Source organism: Pogoniulus pusillus, chromosome 43, assembly GCF_015220805.1.
Source record: "Pogoniulus pusillus isolate bPogPus1 chromosome 43, bPogPus1.pri, whole genome shotgun sequence".
NCBI classification, from domain to species: domain Eukaryota; kingdom Metazoa; phylum Chordata; class Aves; order Piciformes; family Lybiidae; genus Pogoniulus; species Pogoniulus pusillus.
In genome coordinates this window covers 1,355,934-1,375,042 of record NC_087306.1, presented here as the reverse complement: position 1 = coordinate 1,375,042, position 19,109 = coordinate 1,355,934, and the positions used below count along the sequence as shown (strand labels likewise).

General features: G+C 61.8%; 2 protein-coding genes across 3 annotated transcripts; both read left to right on the top strand.

Moving 5' to 3' along the window:
* The first annotated feature begins 2,195 nt into the window (after positions 1–2,195).
* Positions 2,196–7,536, top strand: VSIG8 (V-set and immunoglobulin domain containing 8). 2 transcript variants are annotated; one of them, XM_064175806.1, is made up of 7 exons: positions 2,196–2,275; positions 2,762–2,937; positions 4,504–4,705; positions 4,802–4,966; positions 6,151–6,273; positions 6,430–6,577; positions 7,021–7,536. In XM_064175806.1, the coding sequence occupies exons 1-7, from the start codon at positions 2,227–2,229 to the stop codon at positions 7,187–7,189; spliced, it is 1,032 nt and encodes a 343-aa protein (XP_064031876.1). In that variant the 5' UTR covers positions 2,196–2,226; the 3' UTR covers positions 7,190–7,536. The 2 variants fall into 2 exon arrangements, with proteins under 2 accessions (XP_064031876.1, XP_064031875.1); XM_064175805.1 differs by having other exon boundaries at positions 4,504–4,966.
* A 2,501-nt stretch (positions 7,537–10,037) lies between these two features.
* CFAP126 (cilia and flagella associated protein 126) lies at positions 10,038–18,660 on the top strand. The gene is made up of 6 exons (XM_064175934.1): positions 10,038–10,074; positions 11,500–11,562; positions 12,091–12,171; positions 14,271–14,447; positions 16,211–16,749; positions 18,465–18,660. Exons 1-6 carry the CDS (start codon positions 10,048–10,050, stop codon positions 18,658–18,660), a joined length of 1,083 nt encoding a protein of 360 aa, XP_064032004.1. The 5' UTR covers positions 10,038–10,047.
* The last annotated feature ends 449 nt before the right edge of the window (positions 18,661–19,109 follow it).

Below are 19,109 nucleotides of genomic sequence, written 5' to 3'. Positions count from 1 at the left end.
CCTTCTGTGGCGTGCCCTGAAACATGGCACTGGCTGAGTGGGCATCTGCCACCCCGGAGCCCACCCTGAGCACGGCCACCAAGCCCCTGCCCCCCACCCTGTGCCAGGCTCAGCTGCCTATCCCCGGTCCCCACACACCAGCAGTGTCACCTCCCCAGCCAGGCAGCCACAGCCTCATTCTAAGCCAGGCTCCACCCCGGGGGTCCCGAAGCCACCGCGCCGAAGTCCCTGTGCCCAGCACCGGTCCCCGCGGCGGTGGCGTGGGCTGCCCACGCTGCCTGCGTGAGGGAAAGCAGGAGGCGGTGGCAGCGGAGCCCCGAGCCCAGTGAGCCACGGGCCCGTCACCGTGAGCGGGCGGCCGCGGGCGCGCAGCTCTCTCCGCGGCGGTGCCGCCCCGGGGGCCCGGCCGCGTGCGGGGGCTCCGCAGGCACCGAGCCGGCGCGGCACGTGCCAGGCGCGCCCCGGTTCCCAGCGCGGGGCCGGGAAGGGTTAACCGGCAGCGGTGAGCTCAGCTTGGGGCCAGTAAATGGAGCAGCTCTTGGCCCCAGGGACTGTTTGGCACGGGGAGGTGCTGCCGAGCCGGCCGGGGCAGTCCCGGTGTGGAAAGTACCGGCACGGCCGAGCTGTGCCGCGGGCAGTGCCCGGGCGAGCCGGACGTGGAGCCTGGCCCTGGCACGCAGCAGCACAGGAGAGTGCCTGTGGCCAAGGCTTCTTGCTGGGCTGAGCATCCCCACTGTGACCCCAGCACCTGCTGTCCACCGTCCCTGTCCCAGCTCTTCTCTATCCACTGCTCACCATCCCTGTCCCAAGACCTCCATCCACTGCTCACCATCCCTGTCCCAAAACCTCCATCCACTGCTCACCATCCCTGCCCCAAAACCTCCATCCACTGCTCACCATCCCTGTCCCAAAACCTCCATCCACTGCTCACCATCCCTGCCCCAAAACCTCCATCCACTGCTCACCATCCCTGTCCCAAAACCTCCATCCACTGCTCACCATCCCTGCCCCAAAACCTCCATCCACTGCTCACCATCCCTGCCCCAAAACCTCTATCCACTGCTCACCATCCCTGTCCCAAAACCTCCATCCACTGCTCACCATCCCTGTCCCAAAACCTCCATCCACTGCTCACCATCCCTGTCCCAGTTCCTCCATCCACTGCTGACCATCCCTGTCCCAGTTCTCCATCCACTGCTGACCATCTCTGTCCCAGCTCTTCTCCATCCACTGCTCACTATCTCTGTCCCAGCTCTTCTCCATCCACTTCTGACCATCTCTGTCCCAAAACCTCCATCCACTGCTGGTCATCCCTGTCCCGGCACCCTGAAGCCACTGCCAAGTTTGCCTGTTCCAACTACTGCCTCCATTCAGTCCTTTGCATCGCTGTCCCCAGCTCCTGAACTCAGGTCTCAGCAGATCTTTGCCTCCCCTCCAGCTGTCCCAGTCTCCTCCAACCACATTGTCACCTCCACTGTGCTGAGCATGGGCTGGGGTGTGGGGGCCCTTTTGCTGCCACCACATCCCTGTGCAGTGAGCCATGTCCTGGAGCACCAGACAGGCCTCTGCTCCAGCTGGGCACCATCATGGGCTTGGTGGGTGTCCATGGTCCCCACATGGGTGCAGCATCCCTGTGCCTGCTTGCTGAGGGGGCAGGACTGGAGGAGGGATCTGCAGGAGCTTAAGCCCATGGTCAAACCACACCTTTAAGCTCTTCCAGTTGGCCTGAATCCTGCCCAAGACCAAAATCTTTTCAAGACCAGCATGAGGACAACCTGGCACTTCCATGGAGCCACAGCGCTTGGCTATGCTTGGGCTGCTGTCACTGCAAGGTCCTGGAAGCCTTTCCCCACCAACCACCTTCATCCCATCAGCAGTCACACCTGGGTGCCAGCCACCAGGCACTGCAGGGTGCAGAGACCCCCTGATCCCCTGTCTGGCTGCTTTGGGGTGTGTTGGTGCCCCTGCCCGCAGTGACCCCCAGCCCAGGTCCGGCTGGATGGGAGCCCACAGCATGGTGATGCTTAATTAGGGGGTAGGGAGTGGAGCAGGGCGGCATCGCTCACGCACAGCTTGGAGCCACTCAGTCATCCCAAAGGCATCCGCCCCAGAGGGAGGAGCGCCCCGGCCCAGCATGTAAAAGCAGCCCCAGACGGTCCCTGCCCTGTCACCTCGGAGCCTCCGCCGCTCCTGCTCCTCCTCACCACCCGGCACGGCTGCAGCGTCATGGCAGGGCACGGCGCCAGCCTGCTCCTGCTCCTGGGTCTCATGCCAGGTAGGCGCTGATGGATCCTCTCACTTGGACCTGCTCCTGCAGTGAAGCCACCAAGAATGGAGAGCTCTCTGCCCAGCACTGGGGCACCCCAGGGTGCCGGATGCACCCCATGGTCAGCAGAGCACCTGCAGCTGGGCTGGCCCTGCCGCAGCACCCATCTGCACTGGGCAGAGATGGGCAGATGGCAATGAGCCCACCGCGTCCCTCTGCCCCTGCCGCTGCTTCACAGGACCCGGATGAGGGCAGTCCTGATGGGTGCTCAACCCTGCCGGGACACCCAGCCTGATCCTGGCAGAGTCATTCCTGCTCTGGTCTTGCTCCCGTGGGGCAGCAGCTGCAGGACGCAGGGTGGGGATGCAGAAGGATGTAGGGTCAGGGTGCTGCAGGACGTGCAGTTGGGGTGTTGCAGGACAAGGGCTCAGGGCGCACCGGGGCGCAGGTCTGGAGCGTTCCCCAGCAGGTACCACGGGTCCCTTCTCTCCCCAGGTCTCCTCCTGGCCGTCAGGATCAACAGCAAGGGCCGGGAGGTTCTGTACCTGGCCAAGGGGGACTCGGTGAAGCTGGGCTGCCCTTATGTCCTGGAGCCCGAAGACAACGGTCCCCAGGGCGTGGGCATCGAGTGGATCCAGATCACGCCCGAGAGGACCGGCCCAGAGAACGTGGTGAGTGTCCCCCGGCAGCCACCGTCCCACCGTGCAGGCAGGGCTGGCACGGAGCAGGCAGGACAGGAAGAGTCTGGCCGGGTAGGGATGGAGCAAGCAAGACAGGCAGGGTCTGGCAGAGCAGGGATAGAACAGGCAGGACAGGCAGGGTCTGGCAAGGTAGGGATTGAACAGTCAGGACAGGCAAGGTATGGCAAGGTAGGGATGGATCAGGCAGGACAGGCAGGGTCTGGCAGGGTAGAGATGGAGCAGGCAGGACAGGCAGAGTCTGGCAGAGTAGGGACAGAGAAGGCAAGACAGGCAGAGTCTGGCAGAGTAGGAATGGAGCAGGCAGGACAGGCAAGGTCTAGCAGGTTAAGGATGGAGCAGGCAGGACAGGCAGAGTCTGGCAGGGTAGGGATGGAGCAAACAGGACAGGCAGGGTCTGGCAGGGTAGGGATGGAGCAGGCAGGACAGACAAGGCTGAAAGAACCAGAGAACACAGCTGAGCAGGCAGGACAAGCAGGATCTGTCAGGGCAGGGAAGGAGCAGGAAGGACAGGCAGGGTCTGGCAGAGTAGAGATTGAGCAGACAAGACAGACAGGGTTTAGCAGGCAGGACAGACAGGGTATGACAAGGCAGGGATGGAGCAGGCAGGATGGATAGGGTCTGGCAGGTCAGAGAATGAGCAGGTAGTGCAGGCAGGGTCTGGCAGGGTAGGGATGGAGCAGGCAGGACAACTAGAGTCTGGCAGGGTAGGGAAGGTGCAGGAAGGACAGGCAGGGTCTGGCAGGGTAGGGATGGAGCAGGCAGGACAACCAGAGTCTGGCAGGGTAGGGAAGGTGCAGGAAGGACAGGCAGGGTCTGATAGGGCAGGGAAGAAGTAGGCAGGACAGGATCTGGCAGGGCAAGGAAGGAGCAGGCAGGACAGGCAGGGTCTGACAGGGTAAGGAAGGAGCAGGCAGGACAGGCAGGGTCTGACAGGATGAAGGTGGAGCAGGCAGGACAGGCAGGGTCTGGCAGGGCAAGGAAGGAGCAGACAGGACAGGCAAGGTCTGACAGGGCAAGGAAGGAGCAGACAGGACAGGCAGGGTCTGACAGGGCAAGGAAGGAGCAGGCAGGACAGGCAGGGTCTGACAGGGCAAGGAAGGAGCAGGCAGGACACGCAGGGTCCGACAGGATAAAGATGGAGCAGGCAGGACAGGCAGGGTCCGACAGGGCAAAGAAGGAGCAGGCAGGACAGGCAGGGTCTGGCAGGGCAAGGAAGGAGCAGGCAGGACAGACAGGGTCCGACAGGGCAAAGAAGGAGCAGGCAGGACAGGCAGGGTCTGACAGGGCAAAGAAGGAGCAGGCAGGACAGGCAGGGTCTGGCAGGGCAAGGATGGAGCAGGCAGGACAGGCAGGGTCCGACAGGGTAAAGAAGGAGCAGGCAGGACACGCAGGGTCTGGCAGGGCAAGGATGGAGCAGGCAGGACAGGCAGGCAGTGGGCAGTGCGATTCCCTCCCCAGCTGGCATCCTCAGGTCCGTCCCCCACCCCCCAAACCTGGGAGCGGCTCTGCCAACTCTCGCCCCTTGCCCGCCCGCAGTTCCTGTCCTACCAAGACCACCACATCAACTACGGCAGCGGCTCGGGGCTGCAGGACAGAGTCGCCTTCGTGCAGAACGACCCCAGCCAGTACGATGCCTCCATCCGCCTGGCAGACCTGCAGGTGTCCGACACCGGCACCTACCAGTGCCGCGTCAAGAAGAACACGGTGGCCGTGCACGAGGTCATCGTCACTGTGGAAGGTGAGCCCCTCGCCCCCCGGCCCCGGCCCCCGCCGTGCCCCCGGTTGGCACGGCTAGCAACCGGTGGGGTCGACACTCTCTCTCCTCTCCCCGCAGAGAAACCTGCGACCCCACAGTGCTGGGTGGAAGGGGACTCGGTGAGGGGGACCAGCATCGTCCTGCGGTGCTTCAGCCGCGGGGGAGCCGCCCCACTCGCGTACCAGTGGGGGAAACTGGCCAGCGGCTACGGCGGCGGGCAGCTGCCCTCTGGCACTGTCCAAGGTGGGTGCCGGTGGGGGGGGCTCTAAGGGGGTAGAGAGTGCGCATGGGTGGTGCGTCCCTGCCTGTGAGTGCAGGTGTTGGTGGATGCCCATGGCTGCTGGCACCGTGGTGCCTGTGTGTACCCGGGTTCACAGGTGCCTTGTCTCCCTGTGCCCACGTCTGTGTGTGCCCTGTGTGTGCCCATGTTCCTGTGCACCCATGTCTGTGTGTGCCCTGTGTGTGCCCTTGTCCCTGTGCACCCATGTTTATGAGTGCCCTGTGTGTGCCCATGTCCCTGTGCACCCATGTTTATGAGTGCCCTGTGTGTGCCCATGTCCCTGTGCACCCATGTTTGTGAGTGCCCTGTGTGTGCCCATGTCCCTGTGCACCCATGTTTATGAGTGCCCTGTGTGTGCCCATGTTCCTGTGCACCCATGTCTGTGTGTGCCCTGTGTGTGCCCATGTTCCTGTGCACTCATGTTCCTGTGCACCCATGTCTGTGTGTGCCCTGTGTGTGCCCATGTTCCTGTGCACTCATGTTCCTGTGCACCCATGTCTGTGTGTGCCCTGTGTGTGCCCATGTTCCTGTGCACCCATGTTCCTGTGCACCCATGTCTGTGTGTGCCCTGTGTGCACCCATGTTCCTGTGCACCCATGTTCCTGTGCACCCATGTCTGTGTGTGCCCTGTGTGTGCCCTTGTCCCTGTGCATCCATGTTTGTGAGTGCCCTGTATGTGCCCATGTTCCTGTGCACCCATGTCTGTGTGTGCCCTGTGTGTGCCCATGTTCCTGTGCACCCATGTCTGTGAGTGCCCTGTGTGCACCCATGCTCCTGTGCACCCATGTTCCTGTGCACCCATGTCTGTGTGCCCTGTGTGTGCCCTTGTCCCTGTGCACCCATGTTCTTGTGCACCCATGTCTGTGTGTGCCCTGTGTGTGCCCATGTCCCTGTGCATACATCTTCCTGTGCACCCATATCTCTTTGTGCCCATGTCCCTGTGGTGCCCACGTCCCTGTACAGTCTGTGTCCCTGTGCACCCCTTGTCCCTGTGTGCCCATGCCCCTGTACACCCCTGTCTGTACCCATATCCCTGTACACTCTGTGTCCCTGTGCCCCCCACATCCTGTGTGCCTGTGCCCCCCTTGTCCCTGCACAGCCCTGTCTGAGGCTGTGGGTGCCAGCTGCCCGTCTGCCCCCTCTGCAGGACGTGCTCCGGGTGACCTGGTGATCCGCAGCCTGTCGGATGCGCACGCTGGCATCTACCAGTGCCGTGTCACCAACCGTGTGGGCTACTCCACGTGCCAGGTCAACCTCAACCCCACTCAAAGTAAGTGTCAGAGCGGGAGAGGGGGAGGAGAGAGGCAGCACAGGCAGGCTGCTGCCGGGGGCTGGCTCTTAGGTGCCAGAGTGGCACCAGGGGGGTTGTGTGATGGTCACAGTGGGCAGCCGGGGAGGCCGGCAGTGACAGATTGTGGTCGTGCAGGAGTAGGAGGAGGAGGCAATCAAGCGAGCGTCGTGGCGGGCTCCGTCCTGGGCTCCGTCCTGCTCCTCGCCCTGCTCGGTGCCCTCGTCGGCATAGTCATCAACCGCTTCCGCAGGAAGGAGTGCCAGCCGTCCTGCAGCGACTGCAGGTGAGGGGCACGGGGCGGGCACGGGTCCGGCGGCGGCGGGCAGGGGGCTTCTGGGCACTGACAGACATCGTTGGAGGCACTAACGGGGACTGTTGGGCACCCCACGGTCACTGTTGCGGACTGATAGGCACTTCTGGGTGCCGCCAGACGCTGATGGCCACCATAGGCAATGACAGGCACTAACAGGCACCAATGGGTGGCACCGGCTGCTGATAGGTACTGATGGACGCCGATAAGCACTTGTGGGTGCCTCTCGGTGCTGATAGGTGCCGAAGGCACCAGTGGGAGCCAAAAGGTACTGCTGAATGCCACCAGGCACAGGCACTGTGGTGGGGTGCCAACAAGTGTCACTAAGCACCGCTTCGCACCCGTGGGCACCGCGGGCTGCCACCAAGCACCGACGCGTCCTAATGGGTGCCGATGGGGCTCCTCTCTGCCCGCAGGAGCAGCCCTGGCGGCACCATGACCCGCGCCTGCAACGTCTGCAGCCACCACTACTCACCCCATGGCATCAGCTACATGCAGTGCCAGCACGGCGACAGCGACGAGCGGGGACCCGCTCTCATCTGCAACGAGGGCATGCGGCACCAGGTCGCCTGCCAGGGGATGTAACTCACCCCTAGCCCCTCGTCCACCCCCACCCCCCAATTTGGCTCCACGGGGCAAGCGACTGCCAGCCCGGAGCCGGTGGGCACGGCCGGGATCCGGCGCTCCGCGGCACCGGGCGGCGCTTGCCCGGACTCGCCGCGCAAATTGAAGTCAGGAACCTCGCTCCCTCCTCCGCCCCAGCCAGCCCCGGCCCCAGCCAGGGCCGCTTGGGCTCCTCACTCTCTTTTGGTTATGTTTCTCTTTTTTTGGCCCCATTTTTTTGTATGTTTCCCCCACACACACCCCCAGCCCCCGCCCGGCTCCCGGCCCCGCCGGCTGCCCTCGCCAGCAGCCGTATTTATTTCTCCCCCGTCCCCTCGGTGTCGAGCGGGGACGTGGAAGCCCCGAATCGCCCAGTCTGGCTGCCGGGCAGCTTCGTGCTCCCCTCCCCCCCACCCCCGGAGCTCCCCCACATTGGCTTTCCCAACTGGGTGACATTGGAGACGAGACCAGGATTCGAGTTTGGAACAAGAAAACGTGGAAAAGAAATAAACCAAAGTGAATCCCCAGCGCTGTCCTGTCCCGTCCTGTCCAGCGCCAGCACCGTGTCCGGGCAGGTCCCGGGCAGCGACGGCAGCGACCCAGCGGCGCGGGCACGGGAAGCGCAGCCTGGGCTGGGTCCCATAACGCCGCGGCGGTCGCAGGGCAGCGGCAGCGCCCGTCTCGGCGTCCCCATGCAGACGCCGCTGACACAACCCCGTGGCACCCATGGGTGCTCTCTGGGGCGGTTGCCAGGGCATGGTGCCGACGCGGCTGCGGGTGCCCCAAGCCGGCCGGGACGCCGGGCAGGCTGGGACACGTCGGGGAGAGGCTGCAGGGTGCTGTGAGGGCTGCCAGGGGACAGAGCGGGACACAAGGAGTGGGTCAGGGCTGAAGTGGGGCTTGGGGTCAGGGCTGTGGCTGGGAACGGGGGTGTCTGGGGGATGGGTGTGGGTCGGGACATGGGCAAGGAGCTCAGAGCGTGGATAGCCTGACCCTAAACCAGTGCCAGCTGTGAGCCTCAACTCACCTCACAGCCTGACTCTGGCCCTGACCCCAACCCTGACCTTAACCCTGACTCTAACACACTAAAGCTGACCTTAACCCTGACCCTGACACTAAACTTGACCCTGGTCTCAACCATGACCCTGACACTAAACCTAACCCTGACCCCAACTCTAACCATGGTTCTAATCCTCATCATGGCCCTAACCCTGACCCTAACCATGCCCCAAACCCCAACCCTGACACTAACCTGAACCCTGACCCTAACTCCACTACTAACCAATCTCCAGGCCTGACCTACCTCAGTACTAGCCCAACCCAAACATCAATGCTAATCAAACCTTAACCCCTGTGATAAACTAACCCTAGTACTAACCAACCTAACCCCAATCCTAGTACTAACCCAACCTAACCCCAGTACCAACCTAACCCTAACCACAGGAGTAACCTAGGCTTAACCACAGTGCTAATCAAACCTTAACCCCAGTATTAGCCTGGCCATAACCTCAGTACTAACCTGACCCTAATCTGAGTACTAAAATGACCTTAACTTCAGTGCTAACCTAACCTTAACCCCAGTGCTAACCTAACCTAAACTCCAGTACTAACCTGACCTTTCCCAGTACTAACCCAACCCTAAACACAATGCTAACCTGACCCATTCCCAGTGCTAACCTAACCTTAACCCCAGTACTAACCTGACCTTAACCCCAGTGCTAACCTAACCTTAACCCCAATACTAATCTGACCTTAACCCCAGTGCTAACCTAACCTTAACCCCAATACTAACCTAACCTTAACACCAGTGCTAACCTAACCTTAACCCCAGTACTAACCTGACCTTAACCCCAGTGCTAACCTAACCTTAACCCCAATACTAACCTAACCTTAACCCCAGTGCTAACCTAACCTTAACCCAAATACTAACCTGACCTTAATCCCAGTGCTAACCTAACCTTAACCCCAATACTAACCTAACCTTAACCCCAGTGCTAACCTAACCTTAACCCAAATACTAACCTGACCTTAATCCCAGTGCTAACCTAACCTTAACCCCAGTACTAGCCTGCCCTTAACCCCAGTGCTAACCTAACCTTAACCCCAATACTAATCTGACCTTAACCCCAGTGCTAACCTAACCTTAACCCCAATACTAACCTAACCTTAACACCAGTGCTAACCTAACCTTAACCCCAGTACTAACCTGACCTTAACCCCAGTGCTAACCTAACCTTAACCCCAATACTAACCTAACCTTAACCCCAGTGCTAACCTAACCTTAACCCCAGTACTAACCTGACCTTAACCCCAGTGCTAACCTAACTTTAACCCCAGTGCTAACCTAACCTTAACCCCAGGGCTAACCTAACCTTAACCCCAGTGCTAACCTAACCTTAACCCCAATACTAACCTAACCTTAACCCCAGTGCTAACCTAACCTTAACCCAAATACTAACCTGACCTTAACCCCAGTGCTAACCTAACCTTAACCCCAGTACTAACCTAACCTTAACCCAAATACTAACCTGACCTTAACCCCAGTACTAACCTAACCTTAACCCCAGTACTAACCTGACCTTAACCCCAGCACTAACCTGACCCTTTCCCAGCACTAACCTGACCCTTTCCCATCACTAACCAGTCCCCCCCAGCCGCACCCAGCCGAGCACCGCCCCCCGGAGCGGGGCACTGCTGTGACGTCACTCTGCTCGCCCCGCCCCCGGCCCCGCCCTCTCCTGCAGCGCTCGCTGTGGCCGCCAGGGGGAGCGCGCGGCTCGGGGGGGGGGAGGGGGGGCGGTTGTCGCGAGGCCGTTGCCAGGAGACGGCGCGCGCGGGCCATGGCGGCTCGAGACGGCGCAGGACAGGTCCGGGAGGAGCTGGGATGGGAACGGGACAGGGAATGGGATAGGGAATGGGATAGGGAATGGGATAGGGAATGGGATAGGGAATGGGATAGGGAATGGGATGGGAATGGGGATGGGACAGGGAATGGGATAGGGAATGGGGATGGGAACGGGACAGGGAATGGGATAGGGAATGGGATGGGAATGGGGATGGGACAGGGAATGGGATAGGGAATGGGGATGGGAACGGGACAGGGAATGGGATAGGGAATGGGATGGGAATGGGGATGGGACAGGGAATGGGATAGGGAATGGGGATGGGAACGGGACAGGGAATGGGATAGGGAATGGGATAGGGAATGGGGATGGGGATGGGGATGGGAATGGGATAGGGAATGGGATAGGGAATGGGATAGGGAATGGGGATGGGAACGGGACAGGGAATGGGATAGGGAATGGGATGGGAATGGGGATGGGACAGGGAATGGGATAGGGAATGGGATGGGAATGGGGATGGGGATGGGGATGGGAATGGGATAGGGAATGGGATAGGGAATGGGATGGGAACGGGACAGGGAATGGGATAGGGAATGGGATGGGAACGGGGATGGGGATGGGGATGGGAATGGGATAGGGAATGGGATAGGGAATGGGATGGAAACGGGACAGGGAATGGGATAGGGAATGGGATGGGAATGGTGATGGGGATGGGAATGGGACAGGGAATGGGATAGGGAATGGGATAGGGAATGGGATGGGAATGGGACAGGGAATGGGATAGGGAATGGGATAGGGGATGGGGATGGGACAGGGAATGGGATAGAGAATGGGGATGGGAAGGGGGATGGGACAGGGAATGGGATAGGGAATGGGATAGGGAATGGTGATGGGAATGGGACAGGGAATGGGATAGGGAATGGGGATGGGAATGGGGATGGGGATGGGGATGGGACTGGGAATGGGATAGGGAATGGGATAGGGGATGGGATAGGGGATGGGATAGGGAATGGGGATGGGAATGGGATAGGGAATGGGACAGGGAATGGGATAGGGAATGGGGATGGGAATGGGGATGGGACAGGGAATGGGATAGGGAATGGGATAGGGAATGGGACAGGGCTGGGGATGGGAACGGGATAGGGAATGGGATAGGGAATGGGGATGGGGATGGGAATGGGACAGGGAATGGGATAGGGAATGGGGATGGGAATGAGGATAGGGAATGGGACAGGGCTGGGGATGGGAGCAGGACGGGGAATGGGAATACAGAATGGTGTTGAGGATGGGGATAGGAAATGGGGTAGGGAATGGAATGGAGTTGGGATAGGATTGGGAATGGAAGAGGGGACAGGAATAGGATGGGATGGGGATGGGCTCGAGGATGAGGATGGGGATGGGACCGGCCCCGCCCCGGTGCGGCTGTCAGCGGCGCCGCTGTCCCGGCAGTACGAGGATGCCTTCCGCCCGCACCGCCTGCAGAACTGGGGCGTGCCCCTGCCCCGCCGCCAGGTACGCCCGGGACGAGCCCCCGCCCCTGGAGCAGACCCCTGGCACCACCCCGCGGCTCCGACCTACACCCACCCCAGGACTCCTTTCAGACCCATTTTGGACACTCAGGAGGCCTCCACCCTGGCGTGGACACCCACCCCACCCCCCCGCCCCCGCCCCAAGATCTCCTGGGACCTCCCTCGACCACAGCCCAGACTCTCAGAAGCCCTTGGACCCACCTCAGACCTCACCTGGACCTAGAGGGACCCCCCCTTAGCCCCGTCTGGGAGCCCTCTACCCTCCCCCAGCTCTGGCCCAAACACCCAGGAGCACCCCAGGCCCAGCTTTGACCCCCTCAAGGCCCCCATGGCACACACCCCCCCCCCCTTCAGCCCAAGCACAGACCCCTGAGACCCCCGAGGACCCACCTGAGCTCTGGCCCAAACCCCCAGAAGCTCTCCAGCCCCAGCCTGAACCTGCCAAGAACTCCACAGCCCCAGCCTGGACCCCCCCCCCCAGGCCCCCAGTCACACATCTCCTCCTCCCCAGCGCCCCCCGCTGCGGGGGGGCCCCACGCAGATCATCGCCGATGACCGAGGCCACCTGCTGCCAGATGTGCCCCGCTGCCAGGTGAGCCACCAGCGCCCGTGGGCTGCCCACAGCTGGCAGCTCCTTGCCCCTCATCTTCAGGGCACTCCCTGGGCCCCCCAACACCTTCCCAGGTGCTGCTCTGCTCCTGTCCTTCCTCCCAGGCCTCCCCATGGGGCACATCTGTGGGGACGTGGGACCTGCCCCAACCCTAAGCCCAGTGCTAACCTGACCCATCCCCAGCACTAAGCTAACCCTGACCCCAGAATTAACCTAACCCTGACCCCAGAACCTGATCCCAGTGCTAACCTGACCCATTCCCAGCACTAACCTAACTCTGACCCCAGAACTAACCAAACCCCAGTGTTAACCTGACCCATTCCCAGTACTAACCTAACCCTGACCCCAGAACTAACCTGATCCCAGTGCTAACCTGACCCATTCCCAGTATTAACCTAACCCTGACCCCAGAACTAACCTAACCCCAATGCTAACTTGACCCATTCCCAGTACTAACCTAACCCTGACCCTAGAACTAACCTAATCCCAGTGCTAACCTGACCCATTCCCAGCACTAACCTAACCCTGACCCCAGAACTAACCTGACCCCAGAACTAACCTAACCCCAGTGCTAACCTGACCCATTCCCAGTACTAACCTAACCCTGACCCCAGAACTAACCTGACCCCAGAACTAACCTAACCCCAGTGCTAACCTGACCTATTCCCAGTACTAACCTAACCCTGACCCCAGAACTAACCTGATCCTGGTGCTAACCTGACCCATTCCCAGCACTAACCTAACCCTGACCCCAGAACTAACCCTGACCCCAGAACTAACCTAACCCCAGTGCTAACCTGACCCATACCCAGCACTAACCTAACCCTGACCCCAGAACTAACCTAACCCCAGTGTTAACCTGACCTATTCCCAGTACTAACCTAACCCTGACCCCAGAACTAACCTGACCCCAAGGCTAACTTGACCCATTCCCAGTACTAACCTAACCCTGACCCTAGAACTAACCTAACCCCAGTGCTAACCTGACCCATTCCCAGTACTAACCTAACCCTGACCCCAGAACTAACCTGACCCCAGAACTAACCTAACCCCAGTGCTAACCTGACCCATTCCCAGTACTAACCTAACCCTGACCCCAGAACTAACCTGACCCCAATGCTAACTTGACCCATTCCCAGTACTAACCTAACCCTGACCCCAGAACTAACCTGACCCCAGAACAAACCTAACCCCAGTGCTAACCTGACCTATTCCCAGCACTAACCTAACCCTGACCCCAGAACTAACCTGACCCCAGCACCAACCTGACCCATTCCCAGTACTAACCTAACCCTGACCCCAGAACTAACCTGACCCCAGAACTAACCTAACCCCAGTGCTAACCTGACCTATTCCCAGTACTAACCTAACCCTGACCCCAGAACTAACCTAACCCCAGTGCTAACCTGACCTATTCCCAGTACTAACCTAAACCTGACCCTAGAACTAACCTAACCCCAGTGCTAACCTGACCCATTCCCAGTACTAACCTAACCCTGACCCCAGAACTAACCTGACCCCAGAACTAACCTAACCCCAGTGCTAACCTGACCCATACCCAGCACTAACCTAACCCTGACCCCAGAACTAACCTAACCCCAGTGTTAACCTGACCCATTCCCAGTACTAACCTAACCCTGACCCCAGAACTAACCTAACCCCAATGCTAACTTGACCCATTCCCAGTACTAACCTAACCCTGACCCTAGAACTAACCTAACCCCAGTGCTAACCTGACCCATTCCCAGTACTAACCTAACCCTGACCCCAGAACTAACCTGACCCCAGAACTAACCTAACCCCAGTGCTAACCTGACCCATTCCCAGTACTAACCTAACCCTGACCCCAGAACTAACCTGACCCCAGAACTAACCTAACCCCAATGCTAACCTGACCCATTCCCAGAACTAACCTAACCCTGACCCCAGAACTAACCTAACCCCAGTGCTAACCTGACCCATACCCAGCACTAACCTAACCCTGACCAGAACTAACCTAACCCCAGTGCCAACCTGAGCTCCCCTCTCATCCCGATGGGGCTCCCTGCCCCCCCTTGCTCTGCTGCCGTTCTCCCTCCCAGGCCTCCCCGTGGGGCTCGTTCCTGGGTACGTGGGACCTGCCCCGGCGGCTCCCCCCGGCCCGGCTGGACCTCACCGCCCGCTCCGCCGCCGCCGCCGCCCTGCTGCTGCAGCGGAGCCGCCAGCCCTGCGCGCTGAGCCGCGCCCGCAACGGCCTCCGCACGCAGCTCACCGGCAAGGTGCGGGCTCCCCCCGGGGCTCCCGGGGCAGTGGGCATCGTGCTGGCAGGGTCCCTGCCCCAGGGTGGCCTCATGGTCGCCAGCTTGCAGGGGACGAGTGCTGGGAGGGGGTCTCCAGGGCTGGGAGAGGGTCTCCAGAGATGGGAGGGGATCTCCAGAGCTGGGAGGGGATCTCCAGAGCTGGGAGGGGATCTCCAGGGCTGGGAGGGGATCTCCAGAGCTGGGAGGGGGTCTCCAGAGCTGGGAGAGGGTCTCCAGAGCTGGGAGGGGATCTCCAGAGCTGGGAGAGGGTCTCCAGAGCTGGGAGGGGGTCTCCAGAGCTGGGAGGGGATCTCCAGAGCTGGGAGGGGATCTCCAGAGCTGGGAGAGGGTCTCCAGAGCTGGGAGAGGGTCTCCAGAGCTGGGAGGGGATCTCCAGAGCTGGGAGAGGGTCTCCAGAGCTGGGAGGGGATCTCCAGAGCTGGGAGAGGGTCTCCAGAGCTGGGAGGGGGTCTCCAGAGCTGGGAGGGGATCTCCAGAGCTGGGAGGGGATCTCCAGAGCTGGGAGGGGATCTCCAGAGCTGGGAGAGGGTCTCCAGAGCTGGGAGAGGGTCTCCAGAGCTGGGAGGGGGTTTCCAGGGCTGGGAGGGGATCTCCAGGGCTGGGAGAGGATCTCCAGGGCTGGGAGGGGGTCTCCAGGGCTGGGAGAGGGTCTCCAGGGCTGGGAGAGGATCTCCAGGGCTGGGAGAGGGTCTCCAGAGCTGGGAGGGGATCTCCAGGGCTGGGAGAGGGTCTCCAGGGCTGGGAGAGGATCTCCAGGGCTGGGAGAGGGTCTCCAGAGCTGGGAGAGGACCTCCAGAGCTGGGAGGGGATCTCCAGGGCTGGGAGAGGGTCTCCAGGGCTGGGAGAGGGTCTCCAGGGCTGGGAGGCAGTTTCCATGCCCCGTGAGTGGATTTTGGGTTGGGTTGGGTTTGGTTTTGACCAGCAGCCAGCACCCAGCTTTTGGGCCACCATCTCCCCTTCCTCTCTCCACCTCACCCCCGAATCTGTGCCCATCCTCTGGCAGGGTGCCCAGGTGGGTGCTGTGCCAGCAGGAGGAGCTCACAAACCACCACATGCCAGAGGAGCAGCTGCCCTGGTCGAGGGGGTAGGGGGTGGGGATGATCCCACAGCCCCCAGCAGCCCTTTTCCACTGCCTGCTTTTCCCTGGCGAGCTCAGCCCCCAGTTGGAACAGACCTAAAGGCTCCCTGGGCACAGCTGTGAGACCTTGGCCCTGCGCTCCTCACTCTTGTCCAGGCTAAACAGCCCCAGGGCTCTCAGCCTCTCCTCCCTGCACCTCCACAGCCCTCCCTGGACTCTCTCCAGCGGTTCCCTGTCCCTTGGGAACTGTGGTCTCAGCAGGGCAGAGCAGGGGGGCAGGAGAACCTCCCTTGACCTGCTGGCTGCACTCAGTGCCAGGACACCCTTGGTCTTCTCGGCACATCCCCGGCTCATGGTCACTCTGCTGCCCACCAGCTCCCTCTCCTCGGAGCTGCTCCCCAGCAGCAATCCCCTCGCCTGTCCTGGTGCAGGCTGCTCCTCCCCTGCCCTCACCCTGGTTCAATCTCAGGAGGTTCTCCTCTGCCCACCTCTCCAGCCCAGGTCTCACATCCCCTCTGCTCCATCAACCAACCCTCCCAGCTTCCCTGACCGCCCCCCCCAGCAGCAGAGCTGCCCCAGACCCACCTGCCCCTGCACTTCTCTCTGCTCCATCAGCAGATCTCTCTGCTCCTCCTCCCTGCAGCCTCAGCAGCCTGGCTTGGACACTCCAACCTCCAAGAAGCCTTCCCAGAGGAGCAGTCAAGCACCCAGAGAGGACTCCGGAGTCCCAACCTCCATCCCAGCCTCCATCCCCCCCCACTCCAAGGGAGGCCACTCCTCGGGAAGCCACCGAGCTGCAGGGTTCCGCTCCCAGCCCGGGGGGCTCCGTCGTGGGGAGCAGAACTCCCCAGCCCCAGGCATCGCCCGGAGCAATGCAGGCAGCAGCCCCTGCGGAGCCCTGAGAGCAGCACAGCCACCGCTGCCGGGCTCTCGGCTGCTCCCCTCTGCTCCCCTCCCCTCTCGGCTGCTCTCCTCTGATCCCTTCCCCTCTCGGCTGCTCCCTTCTGCTCCCTTCCCCTCTCGGCTGCTCCCTTCTGCTCCCCTCCCCTCTCGGCTGCTCCCTTCTGCTCCCTTCCCCTCCCCAGCTGCTCCACTCTGCTCCCTTCCCCTCTCGGCTGCTCCCCTCTGCTCCCTTCCCCTCCCCAGCTGCTCCCCTCTGCTCCCTTCCCCTCCCCAGCTGCTCCCCTCCACCCCCCTCCCCTCTTGGCTGCTCCCCTCTGATCCCTTCCCCTCCCCAGCTGCTCCACTCTGCTCCCTTCCCCTCTTGGCTGCTCCCCTCTGCCTTCCCCTCTCGGCTGCTCCCCTCTGCTCCCCTCCCCTCCCCAGCTGCTCCCCTCCACCTCCCTCCCCTCTCCGCTGCTCCCCTCCACCCCCCTCCCCTCTCGGCTGCTCCCCTCTGCTCCCCTCCCCAGCTGCTCCCCTCCACCTCCCTCCCCTCTCCGCTGCTCCCCTCCACCCCCCTCCCCTCTCGGCTGCTCCCCTCTGCTCCCTTCCCCTCCCCAGCTGCTCTCCTCTGCTCCCTTCCCCTCCCCAGCTGCTCCCCTCTGCTCCCTTCCCCTCTCGGCTGCTCCCCTCTGCTCCTTTCCCCTCCCCAACTGCTTCCCTCCACCCCCCTCCCCTCTCGGCTGCTCCCCTCTGCTCCCCTCTGCTCCCCAGCTGCTCCCCTCTGCTCCCCTCTGCTCCCCAGCTGCTCTCCTCTTCTCCCTTCCCCTCCCCAGCTGCTCCCCTCTGCTCCTTTCCCCTCCCCAACTGCTTCCCTCCACCCCCCTCCCCTCTCAGCTGCTCCCCTCTGCTCCCTTCCCCTCCCCAGCTGCTCCCACAAACCAGCCACCCCCCCTGTAAGCGCCCTGGGGCGAGGGCAGGGAAGGTGCTGGAGAACGCTGAGCGAGGCTGACGCTGGGACAGCAGCTCCAGGGCTGGCTCCTGCTGGGGACTGGGAAAATCCAGGTCTAAATTAAACAGATCCTGGGGGTTGGAGTCAGTGCCTGGGAATCAGGACTAGCTTGGGTTGGAGAAGCTCCCTAAGGTCACCCAACCCAACACCAACTGCTGCCCACCATGGGCACCAAATCCTGGCCCCGGGTGCCATGGCCACACGGGTCTGGAGCACCTCCAGGCATGGGCACTCCACTGCCTCCCCCGGGCAGCCTGGGCACAGGTTGTTCCTCGAGGCCAATCTGAACCTCCCCTGGCACAATTCCAGGCCATGTCCTCTCCTTCCATCACCTGAGACTGGCAGAAGAATCCAACCCCGACCTGGCTGCAGTCTCCTCTCTGGGAGCTGAAGAGGCCAATGTGGCCTCCCCTCAGCCTCCTCCAGCCTCACCACCCCCAGCACCCTCAGCTGCTCCTCCCCAGCTCTCTTCTCCAGTCCCTTCCCCACCTTCCTTGCCCTGCTCCAGCCCCTCAGTGCCCTTTGGTGCAGGCTCTGCTGCCCTCTCGGGTTGCACCTTTGTCCCCATCCCCTGCTGGAGGACATCAGCAGCTGCTGCTGCCTCCCCTGGACTCTCCCAGCACCATCCCAGGCTGCTCCCAGCCCTTCCTTGCCCAGTCTCTTGTGGTGGGACAGGGGCAGGTCCAGCCTCGGTGCCCACCTGTCCCTGCTGCCAGGCAACGCTGCCAGCTTCTGCCAAAGGGAAAGGACACCTGAGAGGGGCAGTGGAACCTGCCCAGGTCAGCAGCTGGCACAGGGAACCAAACAGCTCCTCGGTGAGGAGAGGGCTCCAGAGCATCCCAGCAGCTGGACTGCACCCAGGGGAAGCTCTCCTCTGCCCTGCTGAGCTGCCCCACTCGAGGCACAGCAGCAAAGCCTCTGCCACGCTGCTGCCAGCACTTCTGTCCTTTGCCACCTGCCAGCTCCATGTCCAATTGGGGCTCTGATGCCTTCTGCTCCTCAGAGGCAGCTTCATGAAGTCCATCAGGCCAGAAGCTGAGCGAGCAGCAAGGACGAGGCAGGAGGAGCTGTGTGGGAACAGCCCTGGCTGGAGCAAGGGCTCCTGGAACACGGAGCTGGAGCTGCTCCCCTGCTGCCAAGCAGCTCCCTCCACAGCCCCACGGGCAGAGAGGGTCCCACTGGAGGCAGGAAGGGGCTGAAGGATCCCTCCCAAAGCAGGGACAGGAGCACAGGGGCAAAGCCTCCTGGCAAAGCTTTGCTCCCAGAGGCAGATGTCCACAGCTGGCCAGAGGCTGCTGGGCCTGGCACAGGGCTCTGTGCCCCAGCAGCAACCTCTGCAGCTCAGGTGGGAAATGCACAGCGCCCCAGGATGGGGTTGGGAGGGAGCTCAAAGCTCCTCCAGCTCCTGTCCCCTGCCATGCCCAGGGACACCTCCCCCAGCCCATGCTGCTAAAGGCCTCATCCAGCCTGGCCTGGACACCTCCAGGCTGGGGGCAGCCACAACCTCTCTGGGCAGCCTGTGCCAGGCTCTCCCCACCCTCACTCTCAACAATTTCTTCCTCCTCTCCACTCTCAATTTGCCCTCCCTCAGCTCAAAGCCATTGTCCCTCAGCCTGGCACTGCCAACCCTTGTCCCAAGTCCCTCCCC

Excerpts from the sequence above, each read along its gene's own strand:
- VSIG8 (XM_064175805.1), top strand. The coding sequence starts at position 2,227 with ATGGCAGGGCACGGCGCCAGCCTGCTCCTGCTCCTGGGTCTCATGCCA. Across the intron at positions 2,276-2,761 it reads GCTCCTGGGTCTCATGCCAG|GTCTCCTCCTGGCCGTCAGG; the intron begins GTAGGCGCTGAT and ends TTCTCTCCCCAG. Across the intron at positions 4,967-6,150 it reads GCCCTCTGGCACTGTCCAAG|GACGTGCTCCGGGTGACCTG; the intron begins GTGGGTGCCGGT and ends CCCCCTCTGCAG.
- CFAP126 (XM_064175934.1), top strand. The coding sequence starts at position 10,048 with ATGGCGGCTCGAGACGGCGCAGGACAG. Across the intron at positions 10,075-11,499 it reads CTCGAGACGGCGCAGGACAG|TACGAGGATGCCTTCCGCCC; the intron begins GTCCGGGAGGAG and ends CTGTCCCGGCAG. Across the intron at positions 11,563-12,090 it reads TGCCCCTGCCCCGCCGCCAG|CGCCCCCCGCTGCGGGGGGG; the intron begins GTACGCCCGGGA and ends CCTCCTCCCCAG.